The sequence below is a fragment of the Antennarius striatus genome, chromosome 14 (assembly GCF_040054535.1).
Source record: "Antennarius striatus isolate MH-2024 chromosome 14, ASM4005453v1, whole genome shotgun sequence".
In the NCBI taxonomy this organism is placed as follows: domain Eukaryota; kingdom Metazoa; phylum Chordata; class Actinopteri; order Lophiiformes; family Antennariidae; genus Antennarius; species Antennarius striatus.
The window spans coordinates 4,170,974-4,193,687 of NC_090789.1; the positions used below are offsets into that span (position 1 = coordinate 4,170,974).

The following is a 22,714-nucleotide window of genomic DNA, read 5'->3' on the forward strand; positions in this document are numbered from 1 at the left end:
ATTCTGAACAGAGAGTTAAATAATTCTGAGTCTGAGGAGTTAATAACAGTGTGTAGGAAACAGTTTATATCAGTGGAACTGTGTTTTCTTCCGTGTTTTGGTGACTGATGATTAAAAACACTAAAACTAAAAAATAAACCTACTTTTTAAATTTATTAAATTCAGACATATTTTAAAAGAATCCCTAGATGTCGACCACATTAACATACAATGAACGGGTTCAGTGTACAAAAGAATAAAAGCTTTAAGAACAAAAAGATGGAAAAACAACTTGAAAAGCAGGATGATGTTAGAAATGTGATGAATCACAACACGCTGATGACATTTTTCAATTCTTTCATTTTTTTCATCAGTCAGTTTTGAAACATCCCACAGCAGCAGAATTGAAATCTATTCAAAGAATCCATATCCAAAAAACAACTTGATCCACTTCTATCATTTCTTTCTTTCTCTGTTTGCTCCACTTCTTCTTTTTTTTTGCTCTAAAACATCATTTATTAACAACATCAGATATTAACAGTGCTCAGACGTCCCACCGGCTCATTGCTTTACTAACCCGACTCCAATAAGATGCACGAGGTTCAAACTTTATGCCAGTCTTGTCGCCATGCTGGAGGATTTGGCATCCTCAGAGCGTATGGCTCATGCTTCCCCTGTCACCGGGTTGCCAGTTCCTTCTTTCTCCCTCTCAGCGGAACTCCTGAGTGTCCAGGATGTGGCTTTATTGGGTGTCCATTAGCCTCAGACGGATGCCAGAAGAACATAATTGTTGGCGTGTGTGTGTGCGTCCGTGTGTTTGTGTGTGTTCTTGTGAGAAAGCGAGATGGCTGGCTTTCTTTAAAGCCGTGCTGGCTTCACCGATGAGAGAGAACATTCAAATGCTGATGAACCGGAAAGAAGGCCTGGACTCATTGTCAAGCGCTGTGGGAGAGTTTGTGTGTGTTTCTTTACCAAAATGTAAAGATATTTAAGGTGATCAATAGATTTGGTTGATTAAACTGAGTGTTAATATAACAATGTTGTTTTGTCAGATCAATATTGTTTCCCATATAATTATTTTTTATCTTTTTTTTTTTTTTATGGCTGCTTTTTCGTTTGGATCAGATAAAACAATATTTGATCCATTTGATTTATCTCATCAAAGATCAGGTTACTCTTCTTCATCAGTTTAAAAGTCGTTAAAAAGTTGTTAAACCCTGCAGCCATGGAGGAAAGAGCTGAGTGTTGCATTATGGGAAATATACAGTAAGAGCTAGTGTTTTGGGGGTGGGTTGCAATAAATGTGAAATGATATCAAGCCTTGGCAATTGCAAACTGCTATATCACACTCCAGGGAGGATGTGTTTGGATGACATCGTTCTGGAGTGAATTGATACACACACACACACACACACACACACACACACACACACACACACACACACACACAAAGGGCCTGGATTCCTTCATGCATGCTGATGAGCTGTCACTCCAGCTTCATGCCAGTTCGCTCTGCCCTGTCTCTCTGACCGTCGGGTCATGTGACCTGATCTGTCGTCCTCCAGCTGAATAAAACCTCAACCCACTTCCTAACTCTAGCAGTAATGGCCTCTATGAAATCAATGTTGAAATACAGCTGTTAGAAGCACTACATGTTATTTTGCATTCTATTACCAAACCTCTCCTTCATTCCCCCACCCAACTTCTGGTTCCTCTTATTGTGACACCCTCCCTTCCTGTTCCTTTAGTGGAGTTTATAGAAAGCCATGAAGGCATCCAGCCTGCACGCTTTATATTTTGGACACACACATCTGTGTGTAACTGTCAGTGTGAACATCTGTGGACCTGATGGACGGTGGTGCATACCTGATGCTGCAGTCCTCTGCAGCGATGGTCATAACGGCAGCTAGTGCTTCCTCTCAGGTGCCTTTATTTTGTAAGATGACTTCCTCTTTTGAGCCAGCAGGTGTTGGTTGTGATGTGAGATGGAGGAGGCAGGGTTCAGTTGGGTGGCGTGGGACAGGAAACTGTGGTTTTTAAAGCTCTGGCCACTCATTTGCCCCACCCTGATGCAATCCTGCTCATCTGGCTGCTGCATGTCCCCAACAGGAGGACGATTCTCTGTCACAAATGTCAAAAACTGCTGTTATGCAAAACAATGATATTCTTGTTGTAGAACGAGGTGACTTGTTGGCTGCAGCAAGTATATCTGGTTTTAAAAAGTTTTTCATTTTTTTCTTCTAATGGGCTAATTTGCTCATTTTCCGTTTCAGTCTCTGCTTCTACTTGCGCGACATGCAGCTTGAAATAAAGACGACAGAACTCTTAAAATTCTTTATTTGCTAAACAATAAATGCTGGTTTTCCCCACAAAGAAGCAGGGAATCACATGCTTTTAATTTCCTAATTCTGCAGGGTTCAATGCTAACCGGTGGCGAGCTAGCTCATCAAGCCAGCGTCTGATGAGTTGTCTGGTGTCAAATTCAAAATTTTAATCATTTCCATGATGTCATATTAGAAACATCAGCATTTGATTATTGCTAATATAATTGCTTAAAAGACAAGTGATTTTGTGTTTTATTATCTATAATATGTTTATTCTGGCTTTATCTTTTGGTTTCAGCACCAGCAGGGATAGGGTTAAACACACACAGATCATCTTCTATATTGTCTTGGATTGCATCCTTTTAAATCTAATACTGATGGTTGGGGACAGATGAAGAGATGAGGCTGCGCTCCACTGATTCATTCGCTTGAGAGGCTCGACGCCCGTCGTGTCTTCCCTCCAGGTGTGTCCGGCGGCAGTGGGACACACTGACGGGCGGCGCCATCTCTGTGGTGCCAGTCTGCACAACGGGTGTGCAGCAGCTGGACTGCTGCATTGTCTGATGCCCTCTGTGAACTCTGGAGCTGGCAAATAGTAAAAGAAGGAGAAAAAAAGGATCCAATTGTGGAACAGAGAAAGACAAAATACAACGGCGACAGGGAGAGACAGAGGGAGGGCACAGGAATGGAAATGGGTGACAGCACAGATGGTTTTTTAGGCTTCTCATTGATGAAGAAGCTTCCTCTGGAGTATTCGTCACTATAATTTGCTGCAGAGTCAGGATGTATGAGATGAAAAGATATCTATGTGCATACAGTAGATATATCTCTAAGGTTTTCTCCTGCAGCATCACCACTGGTTATTAATAACACAACTTTAGTTGCTTCTTTCATTGTTTCAGCCTAAAAGAGGAAATATATTTAAAAACAGAGTCCATGTTTGTCTAAATAATATTTGAATGCAGCAAAGAAACTCCAAATTCAGGCCTCAGGTACAAATTCATACGTCGATGCTCTCTTGTTTCCACATAGTAATACTTCACACTATTTACTTTATCTTTGAAACATTTAGTGACATACACAAATTCCAAAAGTTTAGATTCTTTAGGTGTATGTTTTCTCCTCTTACTGTACAGAAACAGCCTCCTGACCCACCCCAGTTAGTTTGTTGCTGTTTTTGCTTCAAATAAGAGCAACTCGGTTATTAAGAAGTTGAATGATGATGGGTTGTTATCCGGGTACATTATGGTTAAGACCTATGAAGCTACAGTGCATCGTGCACACACACATTATCTCACACACGTGCACCTCAAATGAGTCAGATAGTGCCGTGGCAAATTGGATTTACCATACAATGCCCTCATTATTGTTACCAGGGTAACTAGGTACCCCTTCACAATCATCCCATTTCATCATTCTTCTTAGAAGGAGAGGAAAAGAGGCGGAGGCCTGTGGAGGAGGGAACAACGTCGGAACGATAGGAGAGAAGACGTCTCCTCCTTTTTACTTCGAACTTTGTCTCTCGTGAGTCTGAAGGAAAAAATATGACCAGAGATGAGCTCATCCTCCTAAAAGGGCATCACATTTATGTCCATTTCTGTCGCTTCACACCTACAAAACGCTGTTAGGTAGAGAATGTCACGCTGACATTAGGACACTTTTTAGTCTATCTGTCTTCTGTATGAAATATCCCATCTTCTCTCCATGCATTTGTTATCTCTGAGTAATCTATCAGCAACATCTCCCTGTGTGACACATCCTCCAGCAATTTCATTGTCTGATGAATTGTTTTAATTCTATTCATATTCAGATTCTTTTTCTTTTAAGCAACACTTTAAGGTTCTGTAACTCTTTTCCAAACCAGAAAAATTGCTTCTGTAAATTACAAACACTCTGTACATTTCCATTTATTAACATAATGTGGATTATTCCTTTAAATGCAAAAGGATTAAAAAATAAACCCTTCAGTTTTAATTGAAGTTATATCACTGTCCCATAATTCCTGGACATTTCAGAATGTGTCCAAGAAGCTGCAAACTTGCAAATGAGCTGGAACCGTAGAATTAGCAGGGATGCTAATGAGTTGCAGCCTCCATGCTAATAAAGGATATTTTAGTCCAGGGGAACAGGCGGCACAGTGATGCATATTGTGCGGGCCAGAGGAGAGAGCGTGTAGGAGGCTGAAGCCGTCCATTCAGACTCCTGGGACACTCATCATCTGGCTCGATTCAGATGTCAAAGAGGTCTTTTGTTTGACCCCATTCAAACAATGCCATTGTACTGCGCGGGGCTGATTGTGCTTCACTTTACAATGCTGGAGTAGCAGTTGTGTGTACGTGTGTGTGTATTTATGGTGTGTGTACATTCTTCTCTGTTTTTCTGTGCGGCGTTTGCTGGCGTTCTGGTGTTCTTCTTGGATGTTTGACTACCTGTTTTGTGTGTGACATTCTGTGTTTGCCTCCCTGCAGAATGTGTTTGCCTTTCCTGAACCAGGGGGAAACCACCCAGCCACTGAACCACAGCAGGAAAATGTAGCCTAAACTTGACCTGTGTCATTGGTTGCAATGACCGAAGGCTGGGATTTGTAACTTTTCAGAAGTCGATGCACCGTTTTCTCTGATTTGCATATTAATCATACTTCAGTCATCAGAACATGATGTGGTGAACAGATGGGAGTGGGATGCACTCATGTATGACAGTGGGTCTGCTTTGCATGTGTTTGTATATGACTGAGCTTTCCCTTTACTTGATCTCAGTCAAAATGTCCCATCTGAGCCACCATAGACTGTTTGAAATTCACTACAAAAAAAGAAGTCAAAACTCATATCATCACTATATTATGTAAGAATAATTCTTCTGGTTCACGCTGCATCTTCTTCCGTTCTCAGACGTTCTGTTACGCAGTTGATTTCACCACTTTCTGTAACTTCCTGTCGCTGGCGGGAAAGTTGGTCCTTCTCATCGATCAGGAAGTTTTTAGCTGCACAGTCTCAGCAACGCATTCTGTTTTCTGTCATTTCTCCTCTTGGATCAGACAAACTTATATTTCATACTGAATCCCGTCACGTTCAGTCTTAAATACAATCGCCTGCGGGCTTACTTTAGCTTAAACTTTTCTTTTCCTGTGGAAATAAGCGGACATAAATCACATGCCGTCGCCCTCTCTAACGAATAAAAACGACTCCTTTCCTGTAAACATGCCAATGTCATCCTCAACCAAACAAACACACAAACTTTCACACCACATCACGTGTTTCACGCCTCCTGATGGACGTGATGTACCTGCGTTGTCCAGACTGGCCTCGGTGAAAATGAGCTGGTCTCATGTTCGTTGTGTTGAGCTTCGCTCTTAAATGGAGGCGGCGTCAGAGGAGAGGAAGCCTGAAGGAAAAGTGATAATGAATTGACTGGAGGCCCAGTTTCTATTTTAGTTGGGAATTACTTTGTGTAAATGGGTTGTGAGTCAGAGAAACCGCCTGGCAAAAGAGAAATGTAAGTCCGGAGTGAGAAAGAGGAAGAAACTGAGTGTCTGGCTGCTGTCTTTTTCAATTTTAAATAAATTCAATTCCATAAGAGTAAGAGAATTCCTGCTGATGGTGCAAATCTTTAAAAATATGGATGATAACAATGTCACATTTTGCTTCAGAATATAAGATATCAATTAATTCATTGAGAAAATATTGTATGGAGCAGCATGTTGGTGCGGTGAGTGTGGAGCTGGCGTCTCCTCTGGGGTGTAACCTGGATAGCCTCCAGCAAAACACCAGCGACCAGTACTGAAGATGAGATGATTACGATGATGTTTTCTTCAAGAAAGTGAATGATTGGAGAATATTGTTTGATTTCATATATGTGCAAAATCTAAGTAACACCTAAATGTTAATTATCAAGTGCTAGATTGTTAAAAAAAATGAATAAACACAGCTTTTAAAACACAGATGTTTACTGTCACTCAAATATCACCAGAAATGCAGGCGTCTTTAATGCAAAATGAAGGATTCTAAAACAGATTGTGAACCTTTGCTGCGAGCTGTGAAGGGATGACAAGTAAAGCCAGACTCACGTCAGCGAAGCCAAGTACAAACACTTTCTTTTTTCTTTTTTTTTTCTGCATGTCCTTTGTTGGATCGAAATTTTAAAAAAATGTGATAATCAGCAGCCAGTCAAGCTGACTCATTGTAAGAAGCCATGTTGTTTATATGGACTGTCTCTCTCACGCACACGCACACACACGTGCACACACACACACACACAGCTGACCATCTACACATGCGCACATTTCCTCTCCAAACGGAACACTCTCACTTCAGCTTAGTACAGGATGTTATGAAATCAGCACTGTTGGTGAAACTTAGTGGAGGTTAATGGGAGTCCTCTCTCACCCACCCACCCACACACACACACACAGACACACACACCCTCCACCTGACACTCGAACATTCACACACTTCAGCCCACTTCAGTCTCAGTTGCTGGAGCAAGAGGAGCCCGTTGGCGGCCGTTCTGTCGCCTGAAGCGAGGAGGCCGAGCCGGCGTCGATTTCCCTGAAGCTCCGATTAGTCAGCCGAAAGAGAAGAGAGAGGAAGGAGGATGGAAGACAGGAGACGTGGAGTAGTGATGGCTACCACCGACATTGCTGAGGATGACCTGGATGAGTTGATGCGTGAGGAGGCAGAGGATGTCTTCTATGAGGAAGGTAGGGGTGTCAAAGCAGATGTGGGTTACCAGGTGGGCTGTTGGAGGGTGACAGTGAGGTCAGGGTGGTTGTTTTGTGACTTGTGGTTTGGATCAGGGTTCAGTGGAGGGTAAATGTGAAGACTGAATGGTGGTCCGAGGACGGGGGTGGGGTGGGGGGGTGGGGGGCTCTTCTGAAATGGAAGTCAGCTGGTTTTGTTGCATGGTTGAGCAGGCTCTTCTAATCAGCACCAACAAAAAAAAAAAAAAAAGATCTCAGTGAGGCTGTATGCCAGCAACAACAGGAGTTCCTCAGAATTTATTACATGTAGTTGTTTCAGTAATTAGTGTAATAATCCTTGACTAATGAGATCTACATGATTGCTGGCTCCTGTTTCCCGTTTGTGCAGAGTTTTGTTTATTGATTTTCCAACTTTTACCCTTTTTGTTAAGCTGATAGGAGCGAGCGTGGGCGTTCTTACATAACAGGCAGATGTTTGTATCTCAGCTTCAGGCGCGCCACGAGAAAATCTACATTTATTTTGTGTGTGTTTTTATTTGAACTCACCCAAAGTTCAGACCATACAGAAAAACAGAAACAGGTTGTGGGATAATTGAATTTTCTTTAATCACTTGCATCCATTTGCATGTGATAATGATTTGTTATTATCACCACGTGTATTTTAATTCCATCAGTGCAGCACTGCAACTAAAAACTGGTAGATTAGAAGCTGAGACAGTCTTTTCTTAAATTACACCTTGTGCCTACATTGCCCACAATGCAACTTAACCAAATTGGAGCTGAGTTGAATTAGCTTCTTCTTCTGTTTCCATTTTTTTAAACATTTTTTATGCAAAGCGAAGCAAAGTGACCGTTATTGTTTTACAGTGAGTTGACAGAGTGTTCAGTGTGCAGAAGGGATATTCCCTGCTATGGTATCATTTTGGTGTGTAATATATGTTAATACATCCACTGACCCACTTCTGACTGAGACACACCGATGGTGATCAGCCAGGAGGTATGCAGTCAGCTGACTCTCTGCGACGGACCAACCAATCACAGCATCGTTGTGTTCACAGAGCCCAAGGATGCAGAATAGAGATCACTTACATTTTCTCTTCTAATTAGGACTTTGGATAAGTGATGGAAATTATATGTACTGTGTTTATTTCTTTTAATATTCAAGTATACATTTTTTCCCAATGACCCATTTTCTGAATCACCATCATCTGAAGCAACGGATCATAAACGGTATTTGGATATAGATTAATTTGAGACATTTACATCATTTGAGTATGAAGCATCTCCACAAAACCCCTCAAAAAAATTGTGCGATATTTTCACAAGTATATGACATACCCTTCATTCCTTTGGCAAGGTTAAAGAAGTGTTAATTATATTTGGATATATGCCAGGGAGAAATAAATAAACATCCAGTCGGCTAAAAATCATCTTTCATGACCCAAGTGTTGCAATGATTTTGATTCTGCTGCAAAAAGAATGCTATATTGGTATTTTAAGTGCACAACTTTTGCACATAGCATCTGTTTTTCCATTGTTCTACCACTGTTCTTTAACACACTGAATTATGACAGTGGAGTACTACTTATAGCCTGGCAGCAGGAATATCTGAGCATTGAGCTCGCCCTCCTCCTGTCCTCCATCTCCTCTCTCATTCTCTCTCTGAGTCCACTTCAGGCTGTATGAATTAGCAAAACCCCTCTGTTAGCTTTCCTCAGTGGGAACAGTGTGTTTTAGCTCGTTGCCCTGCAGTCAACATGAAAGCGGGCTCGCAGCGTGCGGAGCTCCTCTCTGAAGCCGTGAAATTTCACTGGATTGTCCCCTTTGTGTTCGGGGATGTGGGTGCCCCAAACACATCAGATCACCACAGAGGTACGGGTTTAATGTCAATAATCAGTAATTAGTAGTTGGGCTGATTTAAGGTTTTTAAAAGAATGCAAAATATATATTCCCCCAGTCACTTTTAGTGGAACACACCATGAGGTTTTTTTGTACAGTGAGGTCTGACAAAGAGCATGCAATATATACACTGCCGCAGAAAGTTAGGTGGCAGGATGATGGTTGTGAATTCGCTTTTGTCGTCCTCAAACTTTAGTGTGTTACGTTCCTGAGGATGTTGAAGAAAAACCGTGACACAAAACGGACATAACAGCACATAAATCAATATATTTATATGAACACATGTAGGGATATATGTTTAAAGTGAATCATTTTGCTGAGAGAATCTCAGAATTGAGGTTGATAAAATGCTAAATCTGTGGTTTGATGTGAGTTTAACAGAATGACCCTCAATCGACCCTTCTTCCTATTTGACCGCCATATTTGGTTGTGTATCCAGAGTTTCTAGAATTGTCTCAACCTAAATATAACGTACAGCTCAGGAGGTTTGATATTTAAATATGATGAGATGATTCTACAAACAACATCTCAGCTCGTCCCAGATGTTACCCATGAGCACCCTGCAAAAATCACAGCTCCACAAACACCCGCTGGACCTGAACTAATACATTCAGAATCCAAATCCCTTAAGTGGTTTTACCTAGAAGTTAACACAAACACAGTCATGCTTTCTTCCCTTGTTATCACTCTTCACCATGCTCACACATATCCAAATGCATATCCACAAATTACGCAAAGATGTCAGCGAAAGTTCACCGCAGTTTCATCGTGACCAAGGTAAGACAATCCCTTCTTTTACTCCTCAGAAATGGTCCAAACGGTCTGATTTTGCACTGGATGTTTACTGGAGTACGAAACAGTTTGCAGAATACAAGTGAGGAGTTATTTTGAGGAATGGGTTGGACTTTTAATGGTAGCGAAAGTGTGAGACCGATGGTGCCACGGTGGAGATGAAGTGTTAGTGTTTGGTGTCCAAATAAACCAGTGTTTAACTATCTGGGTCAGGTCAGACAGGACAGAGCTGCTTTCAGCCACAAGTAAGGGGTTCTTAGAAACGGATGCCTTGCAGCACAGCAAATTATATTACCCTTTATAGCACATGTGTCAAACTCAAGGCCCGCGGGCCAAATGTGGCCCGCCAGATCACTTTATGTGGTCCAGGAGAGCATAAAAAGGCTGCAGTGTCAAAAAAATAAATACAGCAAATGTGTACTTTGACCAAAAACTACACTTCCCACAATGCAGCAATGAAGCTGACTTTGACAAAAACATTTTGAACAAAGTTAACATCTTGACTTGTGTTTGATGCTATTTTTCTTGAATAGTTTGATCGTTGATTGATGGAGTTCTGTGGGTTTAATAACCTGACAAATTAAAAGGATTTGTGTCATAACAGAGTTTTTCTGTGCAACTGCAGTGTTTGTAACTTGAATAAGTAACAAATTTACAGTTACTTAACGTTAAGGAGTAGTTACATTTGTTTTACATTACATTGAGTTACATATATCTACATTTATTAGTTACCATCTGGTCTTTTAATTATAGCCATCATGCTGGTATTGCCCTCGGTGAAAATGAGTTTAACACTCCTGCTCTGGACCCCTAAAGGAAAAGTCTTTCCTTTGGCATGTCGTACTTGTCTTTAAAATGTGTTGTAAGGTGGCTTGTTGTGTTTTCATGGGATTTTAACCGCATGGGTCCGTGTTAATACAGCTGTGACTCGGGGTGTCGTTCAAGCTTGTCTGATCTGAAGCTGGAATGTTTAGCGTTGGTTGTTTCTTGTGTAACAGGGTGCATTCTCAACCGTGTCCTAACAACCAATTACACGACAAAACCACTAAACACTGGGCTCAACGTCGAGGCTACTGTTTGTTTTGTCTTCTGTTTGATTATTGAAAAAGTTCTTCTGGTATAATAGCACATCAATTACATTTTTTTTTTTCCCCCATTGAGCCAATGTCCCTCCGCAGATTTAGAGGATGAAAAGTAATCCTATGATGACGGGTGCAGGCCTCCGTAATGGTCTGAGGTGAGGCTGCACTTCAATGGGGTTAAAGCCGAAATGTCATGTTGTTACCGTGCTCTTTAAGCTTCCTCTGGAGACATGGCCAGAAGGCTTCTGAGATTTAAAGAGTGAACAAGTAAGCCAGCAAATGAAAGGGCGTGTCAGAACATGCAGGAGTGTTGTTGTTGTTGGGTTTTTTTTCTATATGGATCTAACTAGGATCACATTTCAACAGTTCAGGAGCTTTTCTGCTAATAACGGTCATAGAGGAAGACCAGCATTCCTTAGGAAAGACACAAACATGAGATAAAGTTATCTGGGCTACAATGAGCCACACCTGAGGCGCTACCTTCATCTGTTTTTGTGAACCACACAACCAGCCTCAGGATGTGTAGTTTAGATTTCTTAAGCAGCAGCAGAATGCTGGTCATTGTGATAACACTGATTCAATGCTGCACATCTAAAAGTTGGAAAAATAATTGATAATCCGTAAAGTATCCAGCCAGAATTTACATCCATGAAATGAAATCAAAATTCCTATACTTTACCCATTTTTAAATTCACCACAGGATCAAATTTGGACTACAAAGAGCAGAACTAGACTGATCCTTGAGCTCCAGGAAGAGTAGAGCACATGAAAGTGAAATAAAACGTTCAATTTCTCTGGCTGCCCTCTTAAGATAACCGAAATTTTTCAGCGGTTAAAACAGGAACATTTAGTCGATACACATTGATGGAGTGCAGTTACCCCACAGGACTGCACTACAGTTTGTTTCATGGTTGTTTACTCCATTAGTGGCTCACACATAAAAAACATAATGGTCCAACACAAACGTGACCCAAACCAGCTGACGTTAGAAATAATTAGCCTTAACGTCTAACTGATGGATTACGTGACAGCTACACGCTAGTATCTCTATCTCATTTATGGAGTCATGAGTGTACTATATATAAGCTCCGATGACATCTCAGTACATTATCGTGCTGATGACATTAAACCAATCTAATTTAAGCTCTCAGCTTTTGCCCCCGAGGGCACCTCTAACACACGAGCACACATGAACATGCATGAACTCGAGGCATTATCATGACATATAAAAATCTTGGAGAAGGATGCAAGAGTAGAAACCAGGTCAGATTGCCCAGATCCATTTCGGCCTCATTCTCCCGTCTGGACTTGCACAGTGTGACAAACCTCAGGAAACTCTAGCTTCCTCTGAGCCGACATGAAGCCCAACAAAGCCCCGGATCAGAGAGTCTAGTGAATATTGTACCACCCAATTGGAAGATGGAGGGAGATTTATTTGCACGATCTTACAGCTTAGTGGAGAGAACTGCATGGAAAAGATGTTTTAGAAATGAATTAGAAAATGTTGATGAACTAAAAAGTGATTCAACCTGAACTTTTTACGATTTTACAAAGACTATAAAGACTTTTTTTTTCCTTTTATTTTGGCCACCTCAAACTGGTAGGAGATTTAACTGACAGCTTTCTCTGAGAACCCACTATTTTCCAAACTTACCTTTGAGAATATTTGTCTTTACTATGCTATCAAAGGGGCAGCACATTGGCGCAATGGGTAGAATGTTACCATCAGTCATGGAGTGTCGCAGTCTGACCAAGATAACTCAATCAATTCTTACTGCTGTCCGCGCTCAATTTATCCCAACACAAATATCACTCCTCCCAGAGCTGCCAAAGAGGTCCGTGCTGGAGGTTGGATGACGATCTATAACTGGCTCGATATACTTGGCCCATTATAGACACATGCACTGACTCATTCCTCCGCAAACTCGTACCCACACACATTTAGTTATCTTGCATCATCAGCATTCTCGCCTTGACGTTGCACCCATCCATACAGATGTCGTTTATGTAAACGCTGAAGCAACACAGTGGTGAACATGACAGCGCTTTAGTTTGTGCATCAGTGGCCGCTCCGTGTTGGGAATAATCCCACCTCAGGGAACCGACTGTTGTTGGAATATCACCACTTCGCATCTCGCGCCTCCTGTTTCTGACAGTTGTCTCCATTGACCTACTTTTGCCAAAAGACTCCAGCCACTATTATTTTCTGCAGTTCTTTCTGAAAGAAGACAGGAAAAACAGAAGAGAAGGCTGCAAGAAAAAAAAAAAAAACAGCCAGATGATGCACAAGTACAACAATTCCATGTACTGGCGTTGTTTGTGTGTCACTTACATCCACTGTTAACCTTTCCTTTATGTGTCCCATGTGGTTGCCATGACAATCTGTGCTAGTACAGGCAACACTTGCAATGATTGACACTTAGTTGTCTTGAGCAGCTCTCCTAACGCCACACACCATCCATGGCTCTTTATAGAGAGGCAACCTGGTGGACATTTGAAAGTCATGTTTTAGTCTTTATTGAGCTGTTGACTCTAATTTATTATTATCTTTATGGACAGTAAATTATTATATTTAATCTGGACCAGTTAATTAAGTTTACGGTACTGTATATACAGTAGTTTATTACATTAGGAGATTGTAATGGTAGATGTTGGTGGCGATGGTGGCCGATGACCGGCCAAGAACTCTTTCAGTAGAGCTTGGTTTGTCACTCTTGCTGCAACTATCTTCTTGCATTAGGTTCGAACTTTGTTTGCTGCTTGGCTTCTTTTTCTAAGAGCAAGAGACGCCTTTTACTAAACCTCTAGTCATTTAATTCATTGCTGCTGTAGAAATTATATTAATGTAACTATAAAATATATGATTGATTCCAATTAAAAAAATACAAAACTATGAGATCTATGAGTTGCCTTGAACTCCTTCTTGCCTACACCTATAGTACACAACCTGTAATTACAGACTACATGTGCTCTGCTACAGGTGAACACACGGTTAGTAATTCGTTCTGCTCAGTGGAGCCACACATAATTACTGACTCGGCACATATAGAAGCCTTAATGTGTCATTTTGGAAGCTGTGTCTTCAAAACTGCAATTTGCACACAGTAAAGTGTGTTTCTATGCGGTGCTGCTGGGAAAAGAAGCTACAGATGAGACGACAGTGTCGGAACTTTACCTTGATTCATGTTCATTTACCACCTTTGAAGTCCATCGATGAGTCTTTACAGGGCGAGTAACCAGAGAAGAGGTAACATTTTGGTCTGATACTTAAGCGACACACACTCTCACTCTGACACAGACACACACACACACAGTGTCAGCTGTGGCTGTACATCCCTTAGCCCTGACCTCTCCGGTCATGTGACCTCTCTGAGTCATCCTGGTTTAGTGGTCAGACGCTGCCGGACCGAGTCGGAGATGGTGAAAGGAGTAAAGAAAATAGTTCAGGATGAAACAGAGAAGGGCTGAGGGGACTGGAGGGCTAAGCTACCGGTGGAGGAGGTCGCCCATGGCGGCGACTAACAGAAGCTGTGGCGGGTGCAGGAGGAGAGGAGCTGCCCTGCTGGGAGGTCAGTGGGAGGCGGCTTTCAAGTATGAACGGGCTTATGGTCGAACGCACGAATGATCCACAGTTTACATTCACATCGAAGAGGTGGTCTGTGTGAGGGCTATGGGATCCATCACGTGTGGTCAGTCTATGTAATCAGATGTTCTACTTGTGTGTTGTTTTATATGTAATTGTGTATATGCTTGAGAGCTGCATAAAAATATAACTTTGTGTGTGTGTGTGTGTGTGTGTGTGTGTGTGTGTGTGTGTGTGTGTGTGTGTGTGTGTGTGTGTGTGTGTGTGTGTGTGTGTGTGTGTGTTTCCTTCCATCAAGTGTGCTAGCTCTATAGTATATATAGCTGCTAGTCAGGGGCTGTTGATGACAGCCATAATTACAGGCTGAGCTGTTCAGCAGCTGAGAGTCCAAGAGGAGAGGTGTGTGTGTGTGTGTGTGTGTGTGTGTGTGTGTGTGTGTGTGTGTGTGCGTGCGTGCGCACGCACGTGTGTGTGTGTGTGTATTCCAGTGCTCCCTGAATGTCTTCTACTGAGTATTTGATCATAAAATAAAGGAATGTAGGAAGTTTGATGCAGAATGAGACTTTAAAATAGATCTGGGGGGGGGAGGGCAGATTTACATAGCTTCAACAAATTTTGCACACATAACAACTGATAAATAGTTTTTCCTTTAAATATTAGGATATTCTTTACTCTTATGTAGAAATTTCTCATGAAAGGTTTGAGTATAAAGTTTTAAAATTGTCTCCATAGTATATTTTGGAGACGCATCAATCTGTGGTACTACAAAAACCTGTCTTCCCCGAACCAATCAGCAGATCAATATTAGGTCCCTTCATTCACTAAGCAGCACCTGTGTCACACCATGTAGCTGCTGCGGATGCTGGTGTTTCTCTTTTTCATGCTTTCTCTCCATGTAATTCAATTTGCTTGTCGTTTTCTCCCCAGAGGGAATCGCAGTAAACCCACTCAAGGTGAACAGATTAAAAAGAAAAAATTTGGAGAAAGCCCCTGGCACAGCTACAGATGATCACACCGTCTTTTTTTAATAAAAAAAAATTCTTATAGCTTTCAGAGCTTTCCAACACATTAACAAGGACAAATAAAACTTATTTCATGTTTTGGTAAAAACAGATTAAGGCAGTTTAGCAGCTCTGCAGAAGTTTATCCTCCATGTGGAGACGAAACGTCTAAATTTAAACCCATTTGGCTGAAAAGGTTATCAGGTCGCTCTCCTAAAAATTACTATGCAGCTTTCCAGAAGACAGAGATGAAGAGAAATATTGGAGATATTTCATGAGGTGAACCAAGATCGAGATTTTTTTTTTTGTTTCGTTAAATCTTTAAATAAATGTAAAGAAATAAATATCAAATTTGTATGATGCTGACAGAACCAACGCCAGAGGTTATTTTATTATGATATTAAATAAAGACAAGGAGGGGGGATGGAGCACAGGCTACGTTTGATTCATGCGTCTGTTCCCACACACATACATACACACACACACACACACACACACACACACACACACACACACACACACACACACACACACACACACACACACACACACACACACACTCCTCCAACAACCGGCCCCGCCCTCCTTGTGACATCCTCGGCTCGTCATTGGCTGGCCGTTGTTCAGGAGGGGCGCTGCAAACACAAACTGGAATGTGTGTGAGGGGGGGTTTCAGTGTTTGCTCTGGACGGCCGCAGCACCGAATCCTCAAGGACCCGCATGTAGAAGACCCATCGCTCGTTGGAGCGGCTGTTTTTTTTGTTTTTTAAATTCGGAGTTTATTTTTTATGTTTGTTTTTATTTACATCCACTTTTTTTTTTTTTTTTTTTGTTTGCAGTAAACGTTCTGAATTTAAGGGAGAAACGAGCGTTTCTTTCCTTTTACGCATGGATGGAGACGCGCAGGTAGGCGGGCAGCGAACCCTCTGAGGAGATAAAAGTTTTTTGTAGAGGTGAGTTTAAAGCATCGATGGCTGCAGATTAAATCACGATCAAAGCGGTTAATCACGTGGTCATGTGAGGTGAACTCATTCAGAAAAAAAACAAAAAAAAAAACCCCAACAACCTGCCCTCCGGAAGAGGGGAAAGCTGGTTCTCCGGGGCAGTGGGTTAGTGGATCACAGCGACGCGTCATCTGAGTAAGGATGAAGGTCATTATTTGATAAATTATCATTATTTATCCCCTCAAACCTCCCAGTAAGTCACATGATCATTTTAAGGGTGTGCTTTTCACGTGATTATGCCTTTTAAAAAAAAAATTATTATTCTCATCTGAAAATGCAGGTTTAATAATAGTTTGAATGTCCCGTGTAGGTAAAAAGGGAAAAAAAGAGCATTGATCGCAGATAGTTGGAGTATTTATTTATTTATGTATTTTCTTGCATGATCCTTCCTTTCGGACAGATGATGTGTTGTGTGATATATGTTCCCTTTGTGTGTTCTTGGAGACACAACATGGAATTTAATTCCGCTTTTTGATGCAGAGGCTGTTTTTTTTGTGGAGCTTGTGCCTCCATATCCATGCATGTTTTTTGTAAATCAACTAAAAGCCCCTGCAGATCTGTTGAAGATGGAGGTCAAAGGGCATCAGACTATGAGGTCATCTGGTTCTCCTGATACCACCCACATGCAGCAGATAAACACGGCTGTACGACTGGAGAAACGAGCAGCCTTGACCCTCATGTCAGGAGATATCACTAGTTTTCTATGTGCCAGATGGTCCGCTCTCTGTCTCATGCTCATCTGGGTTTTTAAAAACCTGGAGTCGTACCTGGCGACGAGCATCACTGCCTTGATATTTTTTTTAAATCATTTTAAATGCAGCTAACTGAGCTGTTATTTCATTCCAGTGCACTGGCAAAATAGATAAATAAATAACAGGGAGATTTTGCATCCAAATAATTTAGCTTTTTTTCCTGTTTCGCTGCTCCCGTTGTTCCTGCTGCTGGAAATAATTTAAAAAAAAATCCTTTTCCAGAATGCCCTTTCAGTGCAGAGCCAGTCTGGCTTTGATATGGTTAAATGGAAGTGCTTTACTGCCCTGCCAGCCCGTTCGGGCCCTGGTTAAGCTGTTTGAAAGAGGCTGGAGTCGAGGCGCGGAATGTTTGTGCCAAACCCAGTCAAGGCTGCAGGGATGCAAGACCAGCATCTGCTCCCAGCCTCTCCTCCACCGTCAGTCGGCTTTTCATTCCCTGCATCTGCACCCTCCTTCCAGACGTCTTTTTCTTCTCCCTCTTTCTTTCATCGCTCCTATGTTATTCACTTTCTGTGGTGCAAACACACACACACACACACACATGCGTTCATTTACTTTCTATCTGAAGCATCATTAGAGGAATTATGGCTGTGTGGTTTGGAGGAAGTACAGATGGTGTTGTTTTGTTGGGTTTCCCCCCGAAACTAACATAAAATTGTTAAGTCATTATGAAACCAACAGGATTTTCAGGAAACGTGGGCTTCACCTAAAAAGTAATGTTTGCAGGGCTGCAAGAAAAACCCCCATAAATCTGAGCCTTTGGGTTGAGTGAGAGTTTTGTGTCAGATGTAATGAATGATAAGATGATGAATGATATAAGCTTTAAAAACAAGCTTTGAATTCCTAGTCTTTATTGTTTTATTGGTTTCCTGTAATAATCATAATAATGTGACCCAATCCACTTTGAGCACGTTGCACGTTTCTTTAAGGGTTTGCATGTTCTCTTCGGGTTCTCTGTGATGTAGATGATGGGATGATGTCCCAAAAAAAAACCCCTACCAAACCCCAAAACGTCTTCAGATCCAGAGTTTAATGGTGCAAACAGAGAATTTATGTAAACTTAATACGACATCTATAATTAAGTTGAGTGTTTTTCCCATCCATCATCATCGCTCTCTGAACACTTGACCTTTCCCTTTCCTTCAGAACACCCACTTGCACTTCTTGGGAATGTTGCCCGCCTGTGTGGGTGTGTGTCAGCGGTTGTGTTCACGTTGCTGGCGCATACATACGTCTTTCCATCTGTGTGTCCATATGTGTGGTTTCTCTTTGGTGGTGGGAAATGGGGGTGGGGGGGGACGGGAACCGAAGACCTTGCATTCTTACCGGAGGAGTGCCTTCTTGAAGGTTTTCACAGCTGATAGCTATTTCATAAGGCGTGTGTGCGTGTTGCAGAAAGCTGGGAGGAGGGAATGATTTCGCTCTGGATGCGCAGCGTGATTTAAACGATAAAGACTGTTTAAATAATGAATTAACATCTCCATGATCCTCACTTCCAAATTTAGCTGGCTGCCACCGCTTTGATGTAAATCGTAGCTGTCAAGAAGTCGACTTGAGTTCAGGTTGTTTGATGAAACTTTAATGTTTTGCTCGCGCAGGAATTGGGTCATTGTGTTCTGTCGTTCTGATGACTTGTGTCTTTGTCACATTGCTTGAAAACTGGTTTTATTATAGAAGCGTTCTCTCACCTCGCGTTTGGAGGTGTTCTTTTTGGAAACAGCGACTTATCACACGGGGTGTGAACGGTGACAAACTTTTGTTTAAACTGCGGTTTAGTGACAATGGGGTCTGATAAGGAGGCCGTCCTGTCTCCCCAGAGGTTATCTGGTGTCAAGAGTTTGGCCTGGCTCTGCTCACCTGTCCCGACACGTCCTGTCCCCACAATCACCGCTTCCTCACGGGTGGGGTGTGGGGGTTATTGGCATTAGAAGTGCATGGTTTTTAAGACGGTGGGATGCTGTTGTTGGGCTGAGGTTAAGTGGTATGTGGAGGGAGGGGCAGAGACAGGGAGGGACGGACGGCTGGACTGGGACGGTGGAGACCACTTGCCAGGAGGAATGAGGAGTGGCGAGTGGGAGGTGATGTCTGTGGGGAACGGTGGAGGAGATGGAGAACTTAAGAGAATCTAATGGATATTTTACTGCTTAATTAGCATTTGTCTATTTGGTTTCAATAAAAATCCCCCCAGAAGGACTTAAAACCTTGTAGAACTAGATAAATATATAGATAAATATATACTTTATTAATCCCGGAGGAAATTGTGAGAAAATACTTCATGGATGGAATTGAAATATTTAAATCTGTTAAAAGTATTGGATCCATTAATGTTTATTCACGTTCTTTAACTTTTTTTCCTTGAACCCTGAATTTCTCTTAGAATTTGGATTGGAGTTTTATTTCATTGTAAAGGATTGTTAGTGCTTGGAAGAGGTTATAAAAGTAAACACAACTCTGGTTAAATTCACATTCCCCGTTCCGTGTTATATAACTTATTTATAGATTATCTTTTTTTGAAACTATAATAATCTTGTCGTGACTCATCTTTCCCACCCATCTCCTTCCATCAAACTCCCTCCCACAGCCCGTCGGAGAAGCACTTCCAGGGGAGGCAGCGGAAGGTGAGACAGGAAGGACGACTGCTTCCATGGGTGGGAGGGGCTCTTATTTTATGACTTTAAAAAAACAAAAAGACTTAAAAATAAAAATTGAGGTGAAAATGTTCACTTCACTAACAAACTAACAGATGAGAAACGTGGTGCCGCGTCCAGACATGAGTTTAAATGTGTGTGTTTGTTCTGCGCTGAACGCTCGTGTAAAAGGCAGCGATGCATAAGAAATGATTAGCAGAACAGTTATGAGCTCATAATGGACTAATGAGTGAGCAGCTTTAAGTGTGTGTGTGTGTGTGTGTGTGTGTGTGTGTGTGTGTGTTCACATAAATGGCTGCTGTCTTACCCTTGGGTTTACTGTCATCTTCATTTTCCCATCACTTCCCCTCCTTCCATTCCTTCATCCTTTAGTCCTTTCTACCCCCCCTTTCTACACATGCACTCTGTGGCATGCTGCAGACGTTATGAATGTGCAAATCATGACATCTGACATACTGACACACACACACACACACACACACACACACACCTCTGGCCGGAGCAGCTGGGAGCTGCGATTGCTGTAAGCGTTTTAGGGTCTAAAGCTGATAATCTGTCTGTTTTGGGATTTGATGTTCTCCCTCTGCAGGAGCCAACAGCTGGAAGAGACCCCATTGGTTCACGTCTGCATGTTTCAGTGTGTTTTTATGTCTTGTTTGTTTCTTTGTTTTCACGAGAGCGACATTTCATTTTGCCGTGTGTTACTTGCAGTTGTGACGGTGTTCTTCATCGTCGGTACATGTCTTGTCAGAATTGGGAGGGTTCTGTCGGAATCCATCAACCATCCCCAGCCTCCCATCTCTGCTTGTTTGCTTGTTAACGTCGCCGCCTCTCACTGTTCTTTCTCGCTGTTTGTGCAGATTTTGCCCAGAATAGCGAGTGCTGAGTTGCAGCGCTGTGATCACGTCGTCCCAGACACTTTTTGCAACTTTTTTGGGAACTTTTGTCATTGGTTTATTCCATCTCAAAGCATCTGTGGGTTGCAAATGTTCCCATTACCTGGCTGCCTTTTTAGACTGGGTGTGACGTACACCCCTGTGATGACAGATGAATTGAGGAGGATGGAAAGTGGAGGAGATACGACTCTATTTCATCCACCAGGAGTCGATACCAGGATAGCCGACGGTCTTTGAACTGTCCGTCTCCTCACGCAACGAGATACGCCCTCAAAGGGTGCAGCCGGCTGTGGGGTGATCTTATCATTATAGATATAAATATATATTCACACATCCATTAATCTGGTTTGACTTAAGCTGATTCAGTTTTTTTTTTTTTAATTTAAATCAAGTCTCAGACTCAAATTAAATCAATCCACTGCTGTTTTTTAGGACGTTTATTACAAACGTTTGTGAATGTTGGATGCTTTTCTTAGATCTTGGAACATTCATGACAATTATAGTTATTTCCAGCCTGATAATTGGAGCAGCAGGAAGGCCTCGGCTCACCATCCATCTCTGCAATCAGAAGGGAATATTTTATTTGATTACGTCCATTTTTCTGTCTCCCTGAGACCTTTCTCTTCTCTCAGATCTTCTGTCTGTACTGACATTTGCTTTTCTAGTTGTTTAACATTGTGGTGATTGGTAGGGGGACAGAAATCCACTGTGGCTTTACTGTATAAATATCACCCACGCTGTTTGATGCACTGTTGGAGTGGGGAGTGTGCATTAGAGGCATAATCTATCCCACCAAAATAAATGTAGGTTCGGTTTTTTTGAAGAAACTTAATCATTAGCTCAATTTTTTTTGTACTTTTTTGTATGCCATTTAAATATTTGGAATATTTTAGAAGTAAGTCTTTACATCTTTAAGTGTTTCTAGTTATATCTTCATGCAACTGTGTCCTGAAGGCCAGGAATACATCTAAAAGTCATGACACCTCCCAATGATGATTGTCACCGATAGCTGACCGATTTCCCACGGCCGGCTAATTCACACGTAGCTGCACGACTCTCTGGGCTTGTATTATCACAGTAGCAACTATCAGTGAAAAGAATGTTTTCTCTTGCTGCTAAAAATAACAATTGGGGCTGAAATAACTGGCAAAATCCCATTTGTATGGCTACTGCATTCCAGCACCGCAGCATAGGTGGTCACATTCCATCGTAGCCGCACATAATAGAGAAATCAAAGAGGGAGAGCGAGTGGAAACCCGATTCTCATGCCGGCACTAATGCAAAGGGGATTCTGGGAGTGTTGGAGCAACATGCATGCATGGAACAACAGGAAGAGGGAGGAGAAGCTGAGAAGTCCCCCCCCCCCCTCCTCCGGAGCCAAAATTTAGTTTTATTCAATCGGTTTTATTCAAATGTAAACTGAATTTTCATCAGCTGAAGAAATAAATTACTTTTATCCTCCCGACTGATTGGATACTCAATACTCGATACTTTCTTGTGTTCTATCATTCATAATCCGCTCAAACCAGTATCGGTGCTGAACATTCTGGCTTCTCGATGTCATCAAGTCAGCTTTTGATTTAATCCTCCCTCAGCTGCATTTTTCCTTGTCTAATGATGCATTAAATGTCATGCATAATACTTAGTCCATTTATCTGGATTGTGCATTTATCGACATAGCTTACAATCCTCACGGATCACACACAGCATGTTGTGATGCCCGAGTGTCGCTTCAATCCAGACATTTCTCCTTTAATCTGCTCATCTGGGTTTTTTAAATGTCGCTCCGTATCCTGGATTTTATTTCTCATGATCATGCCGATGACCCACAATTTAAAATGCGAATGTTATGTAGAAAACGTCCACATATACATCCTGGCTATGTTCCTCAAGGGTGGAGAGAAACATACTTTGATGGTTGTTGAACGCGATGAGGCAGAAGAAAAAAAATGTAGAGAATAATAATTACCTGTGGTGCCTGAAAGGAGGGAAACGGGATCAGTCGTCTGAAAACCATTTGAGAATCAGGGCTCAGATTTCATGTTTGCGTGTGTGTGT

General features: G+C 41.9%; 1 protein-coding gene and 1 long non-coding RNA gene across 3 annotated transcripts in view; one reads left to right on the top strand and one right to left on the bottom strand.

The window, feature by feature from the left end:
• Positions 1–2,376: 2,376 nt before the first annotated feature.
• LOC137607405 (uncharacterized) lies at positions 2,377–6,554 on the bottom strand. The gene is made up of 3 exons (XR_011037974.1): positions 6,367–6,554; positions 5,586–5,684; positions 2,377–2,888 (listed from the first exon to the last, which is right to left on the bottom strand). It is a non-coding gene; the product is annotated as an uncharacterized lncRNA (long non-coding RNA).
• Positions 6,555–6,752: 198 nt separating this feature from the next.
• The window catches only part of ripor2 (RHO family interacting cell polarization regulator 2), a 39,827-nt gene continuing 23,865 nt past the window's right edge, over positions 6,753–22,714 (top strand). Inside the window, exon 1 of one of the 2 annotated variants that reach the window (XM_068333137.1) lies at positions 6,753–6,999. In XM_068333137.1, coding sequence (XP_068189238.1) covers positions 6,894–6,999 — 106 coding nt within the window. In that variant the 5' untranslated portion in view covers positions 6,753–6,893. Of the gene's footprint in view, positions 7,000–15,946; positions 16,310–22,714 lie in introns of those variants that run through there. The other variant, XM_068333138.1, reaches the window with a different exon arrangement.